The sequence below is a fragment of the Amphiura filiformis genome, chromosome 11, assembly GCF_039555335.1.
Source record: "Amphiura filiformis chromosome 11, Afil_fr2py, whole genome shotgun sequence".
Taxonomy (NCBI): Eukaryota; Metazoa; Echinodermata; class Ophiuroidea; order Amphilepidida; family Amphiuridae; genus Amphiura; species Amphiura filiformis.
In genome coordinates, this window is record NC_092638.1 from 17,561,828 (window position 1) to 17,578,918 (window position 17,091).

Below are 17,091 nucleotides of genomic sequence, written 5' to 3' on the forward strand. Positions count from 1 at the left end.
ATCCAATTTGATTAATTCATGCTTAAAGAGAAATTCCCGCCAGAACAGTTCTTCTGAGGTGAACCAAACCTGCCTGATTATCAAATTAATCAGTGACAAGATTATCTCTGAATTTGACAGGTGTTAACGGATGCAATAACATTAAACATCAATTAGCACCCTGTCAAATTCAGAGATAATTTTGTCACTGTTTAATTTGATAACCAGGTAGGTTTGGTTCACCCCAAAAGAACTGCTCATGGCGGGGTACAGATCCTGGAGCCATGATCTGTGGGCGAGGCTTAGAGCAGAGGAGTGTGGGTGATTGGATTATTATAATCCAATGCCATTTTGGAGACGATGCGAAGACGATTATATGATTTATTTGATAACACTTTGTGATAAGATTCAGCCTAAGATTTAAAACAAGGTTGATCACGCGTGTCCTTTCAAGTGTTTGTGGAGGACGGTAAAAACAATGATTAAGGTTGTTGTTTTTTTTTTATTAAGTAATAAATAGACTAACAATTTTGTTAAGGGAGTGGAGGTAGCTACCTCCATGGTTAATGTTAAAGCCATATCTTATTATGTTTCATTGCTTTGTGCCGCGATATTTGAGTACGCAAGCGTATAGTAATAAACAAGAACTTAAGATTCATCTAGATTTGTACACAAGTTTTTGTTATATTCATGTGTCCTTGACTCTTAAAATCCGTAAGCTTATTCTTGTATTGTGACGATTTGGAAATTGTTGACACACATTTCAAATATTTTTAAAGATAAGCCTGCAAACAATTCCTTTAATAACATTTTTTACGATGCACACCTCAAAAATGTCAGAAAATCTGTATTCAATTCCTGTTTCACGCAAAAGAGAATAAAAATCCCTTTAAAAGGGACGTGTAGAGAGCAGAGACAGAGCTTAATTTGCGATTGCATTGTAATAACGTAATTTATGTGAACATTGTTTTACTTTTAGTCGTGTATTGAATCAAATTTATATCGTTACTCGTTACATAGTCACTATGGACCACAATGGCCTCATCCCATTGCCATAATTCAATAACCTCAATTAAACAAGTGCCAAATTTGACCTCAAGTGGCAGAGTATGAGTGTTTGTACCTACATTTTCAAAGTTCATTTAATGAATGTACAAATGTTTGCACTGTTCAAAAGATTATTATGATTTGAGGGCTTCCATGCACAAACATGCATAAACTTAGCTAGTTAAAAGTGACCTTTTACTGAAAACATCAAAGAGTTTGAATAAGAAAATATTTATTATTTATAGTTCATTATCTGTTTATCTATAGGTAGAAATCTATTAGAAGAAGTGACATGCAAAAATATCTTCCAAGGAACAGTAATACTGTTGTCACAAACAGATAAATAGAATGCTTCCATATTACTATGGACCATAATGGCCTCATCCCAATGCCATAGTTCAATAACCTCAATTAAACAATCATAGAACAAAATTTGACCTCAAGTTGCGGAGTATGAGTTTGTGTACCCAAATTGTCTAAGGTTATTCTACGAATGTGCAACTGTATTGGGGTTATAGAAATGTGCCGTGATAGATGCGCATATTGTGGATCCTAGTGTATTATGCCTATCAGCTCGTATCAGGATCTGTGAGCCTGTTAATAAAACACGTGCATGGGCAATGGAGCTGATCTAACTATACAATCACTAGGATCCACAATATGCTCATCTATCACGGCACATTCTTTAACCCCAATACAGTTGCACATTCGTTGAATGACCTTAGAAAATTTGGGTACACAAACTCTTACTCCTCAACTTCAATTTTTTGGGGTCAAATTCAGTGATGATTGTTTGGTTGAGGTTATTGAACTATGGCATTGGGATGAGGCCTTTATGGTCCATAGTGAATGTGGTTCCCAGATCCAATCATGCAGATTATAATTAAACTTTGTTGGTTAGCAACTATTCTTCTACAAGATGTAAACAAAGTAATGATATATTTATTTACGAAACACCTGTTGGTCCCTGTCCTGGTAAATTGAAATTAATTGTTTGTTAAATTGAATTTGTCTCATTCCATTCAGGTTTACGTTTAAGATGAGATATATGTCTAAAATTATACAAATAATTAAAGCAAAATCACTTTAAAAATTAAACAATTTCATATACCGTAAAAATTCGATAGTTAGCACATGTGCTTACTATTGAGCGCTATTAAAACATGCAAACATGAAGAGCCCCATCCACAAAAGTGTAAAGGGTTTTGAGCAAATCATTGATACACATACGAGGGGCAGTCAGCATGTTTTAAGAGTTAACTCGTGAGTCGTGACGTCATTTGTGGATCGTTTTCATGGCATTTCTCAATGATTGCATAAACACTGTACCTTTGTCTTTCAAACAACACATTTAAAAATTATATCACACACATGATTACGTAACAACATTAGCATAAAATCAATGGTCCAGGGTCACCTGGTGAAATTGAGTCGTTTTTGTTAAGGGAAATAAGAGGCTGAAATGAGGTATTGTTGTATTTTCTATATTTTCTCGGGAATTAAAGAATAGAGAATGCTGCCTTTTGGAACAGTAATAGAACACAAACTACCAGTTCATTAAACCCTGTTTGTTGGGCTGTAAAGGTTTTAGTTTATTTAAAATGCGTGATCAAATATGTCTTATTTTTGACAAAAACAAGGCTTTTCTTTCTTTAAAAATCTTGATATTGCCAAAAATAGCAAACGTGGAAACTTAAATTTTTTTTGCCAGTTCTGTTGACTAATCTCCAAACATTTAAACGGGAATCTTCCTAGAAAATATTTGAATCCGTGATTAAAATATGACTGTTATTCTACCATTGTTACATTTTATACAAAAAGTAGTGGTACAAAGAGAGAGGCCATCGTTTGAACATGGAAGAAAGAGATAAGAAGGAACCACAACGAACGCATTCACTTTGTCCACTCCCTTTACCGACATTTAGTTGACATTGTTATTCATGAGGATTTACTTTGATCAATACCCCGCGTTAAATAGGTGATTGGTATTGTATTCCGTGTATTTGCATGTCTTCTGGAGCGTGTGTGAAGGATGATTTGAACTAATGACCTTCCGTGCAAGCACCCTATAGGATTTTCTCTGGTGACGTGATCATCGGTCATTGATGGCCTACATCTTTTTCTTCCATTTTGCCCAATTTTTCCGAACTTTGATGATTTTTTTCTCAGAGTTGGCAGTCTTTGGCACTGAAACGAGTTAGCTAGTTACGATTATACACATATAAACTATTAAATTAAACAGGTTTTATGTACCGGACTCAACCGGAACATTGTGCATTATTTAAGAACATTTTACATCTATTTTTCAAAAAAAAAGTCACCAAAATCTTACGTTATTTGCTAAAGATGAAACTCAGCAAAAAAACGGCCGATTTTGATTACCTTTTCGATGTTTTATAGGCCATTTTCTACACAACACGATCAAGAAAACAGTTTGACTGTAGATCCCAAAACAAAGCTACTATACATGTTCAGAGTATCAGTGAAATTCCATAATCTTACTTCTGGGTAGCGTTTGTTTGTTCGTGGATGGGTTTGTTATAAATTTTTTCCAGTAATGATTTCGCCAAGCATCGATCGCGGTAAATGGATTATACATGAAAGGAAGTACCATTGATAGCTTTTCTTTTCATGCGTCAATAGATAAGCGGATTAAAACTTGGCCGATCGAAGTCGTTGTGGTTCCTTCTCATCTCTTTCTTCCATGGTTTGAATGAGAAATTTATTTTTAAAACTTTTCTGTTCATTTCAGGTTGAGATCATCCATAAAAATCCATATGAATATTATTTAAATTACAATTTTCATAGCATTTTGTAATATTTTAGGCCCTATTTACATGGAATTTTGCAATTTTCGTGCATTTCCACCATGTTGTATCGGTCATCCCACCTACGCACGCGCATTGTTGTTTGATTTGCACCAGTTATCATTGCACTGAGTACCAGCTCTCACACGTGACCAGTCATTATATTTCAGTCTGTTTCATTTTGGAGATTAGTTAATGTCATTTGTAATAACTGCTTTTTCCTTTTCGCCATTTTTGCAGAATAATTTCGCTTCCATTCAAGCCCTAAAGTTGTTGATGTTTCAAGACGTCCCAATTCCGCCAAAGTTTAATGGCAAGTCTCATAATTTACCAAATGCAAACTGAGGACCTAGTGTTTATTCCTGCCCAACACTAGCCATATGCACCTTGTACTTTTGCTCTTCTCGGACATTGTAAACACGTGTTTTTTCTGTAATTTAAAATGCCCGCCTTTTTACGTGATTTGGCAGTGTCCCTAGACTATTGATTTTATGCTAATGCTGTTACGTAATCATGTGTATGATATAATTTTTACATGTGTTGTTTGAAAGACAAAGGTACAGTGTTTATTTAAGCATTGAGAAATACCATGAAAACAATCCAGATATGACGTCACGAGTCAACTCTTAAAACATACTGACTGCCCCTCGTAGTTATATACGAACAAGTACACCTGCAAATGTGTGTCTCAACCGGCCCGTACGCAGGGGGGGGTGCGGAGGGTGCGACCGCACCTCCCAAATTTGCAAAAGTATGCAAAAAGTCCCAAAATTTAAGAATTTGCGAGCATAGCGAGCCAAAAAAATCAGGTTTTTTACGTTTTTTTGGTAAAAAAAGGTTCAAATTTGGGGGGAAAAGTCCACTTTTCACAAAATCGCCCCCCCCCCCCCTTGGCAAAAAGTCCACTTTTTCAAAATCAGCACCCCCCCAAAAAAAATCCTGCGTACAGGCCTGCTCAACCCCATTAGCTCAGTTGGTAAAGCGCCGAACTTTGGTACAATTTTATTTTTTCAAAAGCGCTCGATAGTAAGCACATATGCTAACTATCGAGTTTTTACGGTATCCATAATAAAGAATTTGAAAGAATCATAACTATGTTTCTTGCTGGAAGTTTAAAAAAGACGGGTGCTTACTGTTCATCTTATTTATCATTTTGTTAATCAGCCTGCCTGGTCGTCGCGGTTTAGTTCATTTGATCATCGCGAATTTCGATAGCGTCCATACTTGTTACCAGGTCCATGTTTCTTTGATATCATAATTTTTTTTTACATCAGTGGTGCATGGCGTAGCGTGGGTCATCACATTTGGGGGTAGGGGGTGGGGGGGTGGGGTGGGTGGGTACCGGGTCTGATGGGGGAGGGGGGGGTACAATCCGTTTTTCGGCAATTTTCCTATGTGATTTTTTATGTGACCCTATGACGCTACACCACTGTTTTACATCTGAACAAACGTTTCAGCCTGTAGGCATATAGAAAATATTTTTACAAACATGTTGGCTCAACTATTAAAAACGATATCAACCTTACCTAAAAAGAAATCAAACAAACAAACGAGCGAAAAAAGTTAACAAACAAACAAATTACGACTGAATCAAATTTGTTTTTGAGTTTTTAACTGACGGCAGCGGAAATCCTAGCATTGTTACCAACATACTAAGAATTTACGATCATTTCACATGCACGCAATGCAGAAAATCATCGAGCGGGTGGGCATGCACCTAAACATCAAAACAAGATGTTTATTTGTTTGTTTATCCTACCAAAGATAAAAGAATTTGCAATTATTTCACGTGCACGCAATGCGCGCAGAAAGTCATCTACCTCGACATCAAAACAAGTTGTTTATTGTTTATCAAAAACCCAAAACAAAAAATAAAGGTGAAGGCTTATCTATACGTCCGATGCAAGCCGGTCATTAATGATTATACTAATTAGCTAAATTGTCCATGTAACTTTGGTCTGTAGTTTTGCATTTGTAATTAAGGTGGTATTACACCGCCTGATAAATTTTGAGGCCAATTTTGCATTTTTCTAAAAAAATAACTATATACACTGCATGGTAACAAAAGTTATGTATATTAAAGGGGCAAGGAATCCAATTACTTCCCTGAAATGTCAGTGATTCAAGACAAGTGGTTCATTATGTTAAGAAATGAGGTACATTCTAGCGGTATACCACTTTTCTTATCATAAATAACGTACCGCTTGTCTTGAGTCACTGAAATTCCAGTGTAGTATCTGGATTCCTTACCCCTATAATATACATACCTTTTGTTACCAGTGTGTTAATATTTTTGAGAAAAATGCAAAGATAGTCACAAATTTATCAAGGGGTGTAGTACCCCTTAATCGAGTCTGTTGACGTTTTCATTTGATTGTGTTTTGTTTACACGTTCTTGCGTTGTTGTTTTGCTATATACCTCGCTGATTTAAAGGGACACTGAAGTTGTAAAATGATGCAATAGGTGTATTTAAGTTATTTGAAGGTTTCCTCATATTAAATTTCTTTAAAATATCTTCTTCAATTTGCTTTTTATTTGAAAGAAATCGGACATTCGGTTTTCATTTCCTTTTGTATAAAGTGCTCTTCTGAACATTTTGTGTAAAGTGCTCTTCTTTAGGAGGCAACATTTTAAGTGCTCTTTCGGGGGCAACATTTTGTGTCATGTGCTCTTCTTTATGGGGCACATTTTGTGTAAAGTGCTCTTCTTTAGGATGTAAAACGTGTGTGAAGTGCTATATTCTTTAGGGGACAACCTTTTGTGTAAAGTACTCTAATCTTGTTTAGGGGAACAATTCTTTTGTGTAGTAATTCGTGTTTAGGCGCGCAACATGTTGTGTAAAGTGCTCTTGTTGTGGCAACATGTTGTGTAAAGTGCTGTTGTTGGGGCAACATTTTGTATAAAGTATTTTCTTTAGGAGGGCACATTTTGTGTTGAGTGCTCTTTAAGGGTAACATTTTGTGTAACGTGTTCTTCTTTAGGGGCAAAGTGTAAAGTGCTCTAGTTTAAAGGGCAACATTTTGTGTAAATTGCTCTTTGGGGCAAACATTAAGTGTAAAGCACTCTTGTTAGGGGGGGGGGGCAATGTTTTGTGTAAAGTGCTCTTCTTTAGGAGGCAACATGAAGTACAAAGTACTCTTGTTTATGGGGACAACCTTTTGTGTAGTATTCTTGTTTATATAGGTGAACAACATTTTGTGTAAAGTGCTTTTGTTGGGGCAACATTTGTGTAAAGTGCTCTTGTTGGGGCAACATTATTAGTGCAAAGGACTCTTGTTTAGTGGGACAACCTTTTGTGAAAAGTGCTCTTGTTAAGGGAGGGGGAGCATTTCGTGTAAAGTGCTAATCTTTCGGGGGCAACATTAAGTGTTAAGTATAATATACTCTTGTTTAGGGGGACAACCTTTTGTGTAGTACGGTATTCGTGTTTAGGTGCACAACATTTTGTGTAAAGTGCTCTTGTTGGGGCAACATTTTGTGTAAAGTGCTCTTGTTGGGGCAACATTATTAGTGCAAAGGACTCTTGTTTAGTGGGACAACCTTTTGTGAAAAGTGCTCTTGTTAAGGGAGGGGGAGCATTTCGTGTAAAGTGCTAATCTTTCGGGGGCAACATTAAGTGTTAAGTATAATATACTCTTGTTTAGGGGGACAACCTTTTGTGTAGTACGGTATTCGTGTTTAGGTGCGCAACGTTTTGTGTAAAGGGCTCTTGTTGGGGCAACATTTTGTATAAAGTGCTCTTTAGGGGTAACGATTTGTGTAAAGTGTTCTTCTTTAGGGGGCAACATTAAGTGTAAAGTGCTCTTGTTTAAAGGGCAACATTTTGTGTAAATTGCTCTTTATAAGGGGTAACAGTTCATGTAAAGTGCTAATCTTTTGGGGGCAACATTAAGTGTAAAGTATATACTCATGTTTAGGGGGACAACAGTGCTCTTCTTTAGGGGCCAACATTTTGTGTAAAGTGCTCTTCTAAACATTTTGTGTAGAGTGCTCTTCTTTAGGGGTAACATTTTGTGTAAAGTACTCTTCTTTAGCGGGCAACATTAAGTGCAAAGTGCTCTAGTTTAAAGGGCAACATTTTGTGTAAATTGCTCTTCTTTAGCGGGAAACATTAAGTGTAAAGTGCTCTTGTTAATGGGGACAACCTTTTGTGTAAAGTGCTCTTCTTTAGGAGGCAACATTAAGTGCAAAGTACTCTGGTTTATGGGGACAACCTTTCAGGCCCGTACGCAGGATTTCATTGGGGGTGCTGATTTTGAAAAAGTGGACCTTTTTTCCAAATTTTGTGAAAAGTGGACTTTCTTCCTAAAATTTTGACCTTTTTTGTCCAAAAAAGCGTAAAAACCCTGATTTTTTGGCTCGCTACGCTCGCAAATGCTGAAATGTTTGGACTTTTTCGTTTCGCACCCCCGCACCCCAACCCGGGCCTGCAACCTTTTATGTACTATTCTTGTTTAGTTGCGCAACATTTTGTGTAAAACTCGTTTAGTGGAGTTTTTTGACAACGGACAATAGATTATATCCGACAACTTTGTGCCTAATGGACTGAATTGGACTGAATTGACTGTTAACAAGATTTTATTATTTGTTTCTACATACAGTTTATAAACACTTTAATTAGCCTTGGATACCTGCCTCCAACATCAAACCTGGCAACGGTAACACTCCAAGCTCTTGAAGAGGCAATCGTGCTATATCAGAGTTACCATGGGCTGGAAGAATCAGGTGAGCATTGATAACAGTGATGAAGATGAGGAGGCGGAGGATAAAGAAGAGAAGAATATGATGATGATGATGATGATGATGATGATGATGATGATGATGATGATGGCGACGACGACGACGACGATGATGATAATGATGATGATGACGACGACGACGACGATGATGATGATGATGATGGTGACGATGACGATGACGATGATGATGATGATGATGATAACGATGATGATGATGATGATGATAATGATGGCGAAGATGAAGAAGATTATGAAGTAGAAGATAACGATGAAGATGATGATGATGATGAACATCATGATGCTGCTGAAATGAAGAAGACGATTAAAGAGATGATAATGATGGTGAATATAAAGAAGATTATGAAGTAGAAAATGAACATGATGAAGTTGAAGATGATGATGATGATGATGAATATTATGATTATATATGCTGAAGAAGATGATGATAATTACGAAGATGATAATGATGGTGAAGATGAAGAAGATTATGAGGTAGTAGAAGATGACGAAGATGATGATGATGATGATGATGATGATGATGATGATGATGATGATGATGATGATGATGACGACGCAACCAAACCGTAATGTTACTGGTCATACCACTTAAACGAAACATATTCCAGGCCTAAAAATTCACTTGGGCTAAGAAAAATATCAAAATCTGCATTTTGATTGGTTAAGGTGTTGTCGATCTAGTCAAACACCTTCAATAAAATATCTTTTTTGGGCGAGAAGCGCACGCGCTTCTCGCCCGTTCATTTGAGTCTTGACCGACTTCTTATTATACCACTTCTGTAGGTAAATTTGACAAAGAAACCCAAGCCCAGATGAGTCGGCCTCGATGTGGCAATCCTGACAAGACCACAAGTAACACAGATCGAGGGCGTCGGTTTATGGCGACCAGTGGATGGCCTAGTACACATATCACCTGGAATGTTGTCAATTATACACGGGATCTGCACCATGAGCAAGTAGACGAAGCCGTGGAGGAGGCGTTTCAGGTTAGTCATTCAGTCCGATAGTCAAAACGACCAATTTGGTTTAGTAAAATGTTTTGACTAACAATATTTGTACATAGACTAATGTAAGTTTCACATTGTTTTTTTAGTTTGTCAAGAATTTGTGACTGACTAAATTTGTGACTGACTAAATGGGAAAGTCACATGACTAATGTTTAATCATTTGAGACATCATTTGCTCTACTAATATTAATTTGTCATGGATTACCCCGGTGGATTAATAGGACTAATTTTTATGGCTCATAATAGACATTGTTGATGACTAATTGTTTTGTCAAAATTACCAACTTGTTTTTACAGCGCCCATAGATACTGAACCCTTTTGCTGGGTAAAATATCGACTATTTTGTTGGGAAATATTAAATATTTAACTGATTTGTGGGTTAAAGTTTACCTAAGAAGAACTAAAAATATTTAATATTACCCAACAAAAAGCGATAGGACCTATTTTACCCAAGGAAAGGGTTGTTCATATGACATCCAGGGTTGGGTAAAGTTTTACCCAACCGTTATAACAGTGTATCCTACGGGGCTAATATTATGCACGTTTTTGCTTGTCATATCAAAATTGCTGGAGTAATATAATTACACCGACATATCAATTTGTAAGTGCTCTTTAGCAAAGTCATAGTTCATTGAATTTACAACTGTATGACAAAACAGGCGAAAATAGTAACTGTTTGCACAAGATTTGCAATTTAAAGAGAATTAACCATTGTTCATTCTAGTGACGCTAGTATGTGGACAATATAAGTGTGCTTTTTCATTTAATGACATAAAATATGACGAATATTGTAATGAACACTTGCGGTTGGCTTTTAAAACCTACATTTTGGTCCAAAAATGTGCTTGGATATAGCTATTTTCAACAGATATACCACATGCGCCTTGCTATAACATTGATTTGCGTTATCTGTTGACCTAATTCTGATTGGATGAAGGGAACACTTAAGGTTTCGACAAAAACCAATTATAGAGGCCCATTTTCCAGTTAGAAGCTCCACAGCTCATACGATGCTATGCACTCAACCGTGTAGTGTAATCAAAGACTGTGTGGAGACAATTCACTGCTTGCTGTTCCAAAGCTCTTGGACGAAAATGTGTGCTCAGGTGTATCGAGGTGGAAACTGTGCGTAGATGGTTTATAAGAGAATCGTTTTTTTATAGAAACCTTTCCATATGTTAAAAGATTTGGAAACATTGTTTTTATTCACATTCACTTGTGATCAAGCCATCAGCCCTGATGGCGAAAGCTAAAGTCGTGAGTACTCATTTAATGGATTTGTCAAGCTAAAAAGTTTGAATTATTGTTTTAACATATTGCGCATTACGTAAGATAGCAATTAGAACATAAAAAATCAGACAACGCCCCTTTTAAAATGCTCTTTTTTGTCTTTCTTTGACTCGTAGCTCTGGTCGGATCACACGGTATTAACGTTTGAACGTGTCTCTGGAACTGGAGAAGACGTTGATATCAGAATCGACTTTTCTGAGCCTTATACGGAGCATGGAGATGATCTGCCATTTGACGGGCCAGGTCACGTGTTAGCGCATGCGTTCTTACCATGGTTTTCGAAAAACAAAGGAGATGTGCACTTTGATGATGGGGAGACATGGACACATAAATCATACTCAGGTTTGTGAGAAAAATTAATATGAACACATTAAGGTGGTACTACACCCCCTGATAAATTTTGTGACTAATTTTGCCGTTTCTCAAAAAGGGGGTGTTAAGTAAAAGGGGGTGTTAAGTTTTTTTAGGCAAGGCAAGTTACGCGCGTGACGCGTTTAGGGTCTAAAAAACAGTGATTTTCAAGAATAAGGGTAGTTTTCTGAAACTGGACAACTTGTTTAGGGTACCTTTTCAAATTTTTGGTAAATTATGAGTCCAAAAAGGGTACATTTGTTGCATTTTCACCAGCCAAAAACTCATTAGGGGGTAAATTCTACACTAAATTACCTTATTAAGGGGCTAAATTTGCTGGTAGGGTAAAACTCGTTTAGGGGGTGTTTGAAAAAAAATTGGTCACGCATGCGTACACTGTCATATTTGAGTGGCCCCCCGGGAAAAATAGTCACAAATTTATAAAGGGGTTCAGTACCACCTTAAGGGTGGACTAGGTATTGTTGGGCGACGCAGCCACAAAAACCGGAACCAAAAAATAAAACCGATTTTCATTATCTAAATCAATAGGCCCTATATTGAAAAATAAGACTTTGATGTTTGCCAAAAGTCCATTCTACAAATCATATACTTTGAAAACTTGCTTGATTTATTGTTGTGAATGAGTTATGTACGTTTTACAAAAGTGTTGTTGTTTAAGCCCTCTTTACAACATAACTCAAGAACCACAGGACCTACAAAAGTATATCTGTGATATTTGAATTCTTCTACACAATCGCGCTGAAATAATCAATGCAATTTTTGCCAAAGCTCACTATCATTCATAAGATGCTGTGAACTACTAAATCACAACAGTTTATAGTTGCTAACATTAAGGGATCTAAAATGAGCGTTTATTCCGTTTCGACAGTATTTTTTGTGGGACATGAGAGCACCTCAGACCTATCGAATTGCATTCTGAATACGAAGCATGTCTTTCTGATATCAAATAATTTTAATTTTTGAAAATCACAATATAATACAAATTTTATGACAAATTATAAAAATTTGATATTTTTCCAATTTTTGATATATAACAGTCCTCGAAGTAAATTATATAAATCTAATGACATATTCTTAAAGTGTATGTAGCAGGGAGGAAAAGCCGACGGTCAATTGAAAATGTTGACCTTTCATATTGAAGATAAGGATTTTTTCCCAAAAGACCTATTTTTTTTGGTGTTTTGGGAAAAAAAATCCATATCTTCAATACGAAAGGTCAAAGTTTTCAATTGATCGTCGGCTTTTCATCCCACCTACATACACTTTAAGTATAAATCATCAGATTTATAAAGTTTACTTCAAGTACTGTTAAATATCAAAAATATCAATTTTAATGATTTGCCATAAAATGTGTATTAAATTGCGAATTTCCAAAATCAAAATTATTTGATATCAGAATGACATTCTTCGTATTCAGAATGCAATTCGATATGTCTGATGTGCTCTAATGTCCCACAATAAATACTGTCCAAACGTTCATACCCCACCCCTTAATAACACTCTCACTCAAAACTTGGGTATCAGATTATTTTGGTATGTAAGTCTCAATGTGAGGTACAAAGCATAATATGAAAAAATCTGACCACGCCCCTTTAATCAGAACAGATCAAATCCTTTGGTGGGAAGAATATAAGCTCCCTTAGTGTTTTAAAATGGTATTGCTAGAACTGGGAAACCCAGTAAACTCAAACATGTTTTTAAAACGTACGTTATAAACGTGTTGTGAACTTGTTTTGGTTTTGGTTAAAACGTTCAGTTAATTACATTTTAATTAATTAATTTACTTACTTACTTATTATTTATCTACATGATTTAGGTGCGAATCTTTGGTTGGTAGCAGCGCATGAGATAGGCCATAGTTTTGGTCTTCATCACAGCTTTATACAAGGCTCCTTAATGTACCCATATCATTCCGGCTATAATCCAGAGTACACATTACATGAAGATGATATCATGGGTATTGAATTTATGTATGGTAGGTATTACCATTAATCACGTATTTGAAACCCTTCCCTTACCTAACTCTCAGAGAAATACAGCCCGCCTCATGATCAATTTTTGGCGGGTATGCTCCCCAGGGATGCTTCCCTGAAATGGTGCAATGGTGGGTCTTTCGGAACTGAGAAAGGTGAAAATCAAGGGCATTTCTTAATCTTGACTTTTTAGTTGGAAATCGCATTTCTGATTGGTTCATATTTCGAACCATTCAGAACTGTAGATTATATGCCTATAGACGAATCCCACCTAAAATATGAAATGAAATGATGCGTCCTTGGCGGGGATTTTAAACTGCATTTCATCACCCGTGTTACACGTAGACAATAGAATGATGAAAGTATAAAACACAATACAACATAACATCGATTTTCAAGCGGCTTTAATCCACCCAATTGGGCAGTCACAACACCAGTTGGGTGCGCCGGGGACCCAGTAATGACCGACTAAATTCTTGGCTCGTTGGATTCGTCTATAGGTCTATACACTGTTATATTTCAGTGTAGTGTGCATTAAAAAAAGGAGTATAGAGTATGTTGTTTGTGTGGAGACACACGTGTGTACTGATGAGACCAGGCTCAAGTCAGCAAACAGGCTCTCACCAAATCAAGTTAACAACAATTTGACTGTCAGCCTTTGGAACAAGAGAAAGGGAATTCTAATAGTCAATCTCATTTGCCACAGAAGCTTCAATTATGCGTTTTCATATTTTGCCCTGTAGTATCACTATGGACCACAATGGCCTCATAACCCCAGTTAAACACGCATAGTGCGAAATTTGACCAAGTTGCAGAGCGTGAATTTTTGTACCCATATTATTTTAAAAGGTCATTCAATGACTGTACAAATGTATTGGGGTTAAAGAACTGTGCCCTCATAGATGAACATGTTGCGGAATCTATTGAAAGCTAAAAATTGGATTTCAATTAACTTCATATAAAAGTTCAACAATGGCACGCCAGGCTCAATTTAAGGCATAGTTGTTGTAAATAATAGTATATTTTCGACTTCTTTTTGCCCAATCACATTTAGTAAGAGTTGCATACACGTATTTATTGCGATATTTTTAGGGTATAAGTCATTCAATCATATCTGGTCAAAATGCATCCACAATGACACCTGTTACCAACTGTCAACATTTGACAACCAATTGCCGTAGACAAATGTCACTTTCTGGAAAGCTGGACTGCACTATCCCATCTCATGTAACTGACTCTACATACCCCCTCCCTACTTGTGACTAAAGTAAACTTGTCACTATAAAGGACAGGGGAATAATACCTTTCTGAACTGGGCTAACTCTATCAAGAAGAACTGGTAAAAAACTTGTAAGGGCAATGTACCGTAATTATGTTAATCATTTCATTGTTATTTATCAGGTGATGGTACCCCAGATTATAACACACAGAGACCAGGTCCACCCAACAATCCTCAAGTACCTCGATTATGTATAGAAAGTTTTGATGCTATTGATGTGGCAGTGGATGGATATACATATGTCTATAAAGGTTTGTGGCAATTGTGTTTCTCAAGTTTTAATAATTAATTATTGTAACACAGCAAGTCAATAAATAAGGTTTATAACGGTTCATGCCCGTATATTGAGCAGTTGAGGGAGGCGTACTGGTTGTATGATCATCGAAATGAGTGAACAATATTAGCACATTGGGAATATCTCTGGAACTATACCCACACTATCAATATATTACACTCTAAATGTCAAGAATTTAAAATAATCCTATAAGAGATTGTGATTACCAATCAAGTATTAGATTTATCTTACAAATTTAAAATCAAATCTTTAAGATTTAAAATTTAAATCTATAAGATAAATTTTAAATCTAAAATTATTTGGTCTCTTATTGGAATCCTTAAGGAATTATTTTTGAATTCTTGTAAGAGTGTACCCTAACTCAATCTAACATACATGATGCACCTTGCGCGGGTTAAACCATAAGTACGTCCAATATTGAATATCGGTATTTTGCCCAACTCATAGTGAAATGAGGGGATGCATTATGTTGCAAAGAATTCTGGGAAGGTTAAGATATCTTCTTTGGAGCTAAATAGTTTTAAAAATCCAAGCACATTATACAAATAATTATGAAACTCTGCCTCTTTCCCATGTATCTCTTACACAGGTGATTATTACTGGAGGTTAGAGCTTGGTAAGATAACGGATGGATATCCTAAATTAATCTCACAAGGCTGGCCGGGTCTTCAGAGTGAAATAGATGCTACAGTGACGGTGAAGAATGCGTTACTATGGCGAGATGAAGTGGGCAAGACTTTCTTCTTCAAGGTGAGCCGACGTCCTCATCTTCTTTCTGTATTTACAGAATATGCGTATACATTACGTGGACAGTGCCTTAAAAATCGTAGCAGAAAGACCAGTGAAATAAACAAAATCACTGGTCATATTTATATATTCGTCATCCTAATCTGTCCACTGTTTTAACCAGTCACTAGCACCAAGCCCTATTGTGCTATTGACTGGTTACAACAGGTGAAAGATTAGGATGACAAATGTGTATGACCAGTGATTGTTTTCCACTGGTCTTTCAACTACGATTTTAAGGCACTGTACACAAATCTTTCAAAGGCCCCCTTTGCAATGATTTTTCATCAAATTTATCCCCCCCCCCCCCTTTTTCATGCAAAATCGAGGACAAAATTTGGCCAAAAACAACCCCTTTTTGTAGTTTTTAATGACCAGAATTTCAAACACCCCTTTTCGATTATTAGAATTTCAAACACCCCTTATCAATGACACTAAATATTGACATAAAATTTCTGGATTTTCTCAAGTACCCCTTTTATCCAAATTTCGCGGACAGTGCAGATTAAATACCCCCTATTTTGCCAATTCTGAACAATTGGGTAACACTCATGATTGTCAACTTTTGTGTTGAGTTGGGGGGGGGGCAGACACGTAGGAGAAAGGCCTTCTTCTAAATGCCAAGAAGACCAAAGACTTAGTAATGGTTATTGATAGAAATGGATCTGGAGATGACTTTTTGATAGATGGTCAAAATATCAAGGAGATTAAACAGTGTGAATACCTGAGTTCAATGATAGACATAGAACTTGGTCAGTTCCCTCGGATCGCGATGTCCAAACAGTAGAGGCGAGTAGCGCCGACATCGAGCAGAACTCAGATTGCTTGTACATGGTATGGTAGTAGCTTTATTAGTAGTGCCCGGTGGGTATAGTCAGACCTCACATAAATTACTTGTGCTATTGGGCAGTGGCAGAGGCTCTATACTAGAGCTATGATAGACAACGAAGGTGATAGTACATCTGAGATCAAAAGAAGATTAGCTAGGGCAAGGACAACAGCTCAGATTATGTCAAAGATCTGGAAGAGTCATGGTTTATCAATTACGATTTATGTGGTTTATCAAGGTACGATTACTTTTCTCAATTGCTACATACGGGTGCGAATCCTAGGTAATGACAAAGAATGGCAGGAAGAAAATAGATGCATTTGAGATGTGGTGCTATTATATAGGAGGCTGTTTGGAATATCTTGGAAAGATAAGAAGACAACATCTGGGTCCTGAATAAGATTGGCACAGACTTAAACATCAGAAAGTCCATCATTGAGAGGAAATTGTGCTACTTTGGACACATTGTAAGAAAGGATGATGGAGTTGAGAAGTAGATTCTTCAGGGAGCCGTGGAAAGCCATCGTGGAAGGGGACGTCTATCAACATCTTGGACAAACGATGTGAAGAACGTTTCATCACACTGAATGTATTGCTGCTGCTGTTCTCTTTTTATTCTTGTGTTTATTCCGCGATGAGATTGAAATGTATTAAACTAATATATTCTT

The 17,091-nt window shown here is 36.7% G+C and overlaps 1 protein-coding gene across 1 annotated transcript in view; it reads left to right on the forward strand.

The window, feature by feature from the left end:
- The window catches only part of LOC140164467 (collagenase 3-like), a 58,581-nt gene that overhangs the window by 38,228 nt on the left and 3,262 nt on the right, over positions 1-17,091 (forward strand). The window contains exons 2-7 of the mRNA XM_072187748.1: positions 8,436-8,559; positions 9,375-9,577; positions 11,006-11,231; positions 13,078-13,236; positions 14,636-14,764; positions 15,398-15,558. Of these exons, the coding sequence (XP_072043849.1) occupies positions 8,436-8,559; positions 9,375-9,577; positions 11,006-11,231; positions 13,078-13,236; positions 14,636-14,764; positions 15,398-15,558 (1,002 nt within the window). The remainder of the gene's footprint in view (positions 1-8,435; positions 8,560-9,374; positions 9,578-11,005; positions 11,232-13,077; positions 13,237-14,635; positions 14,765-15,397; positions 15,559-17,091) is intronic.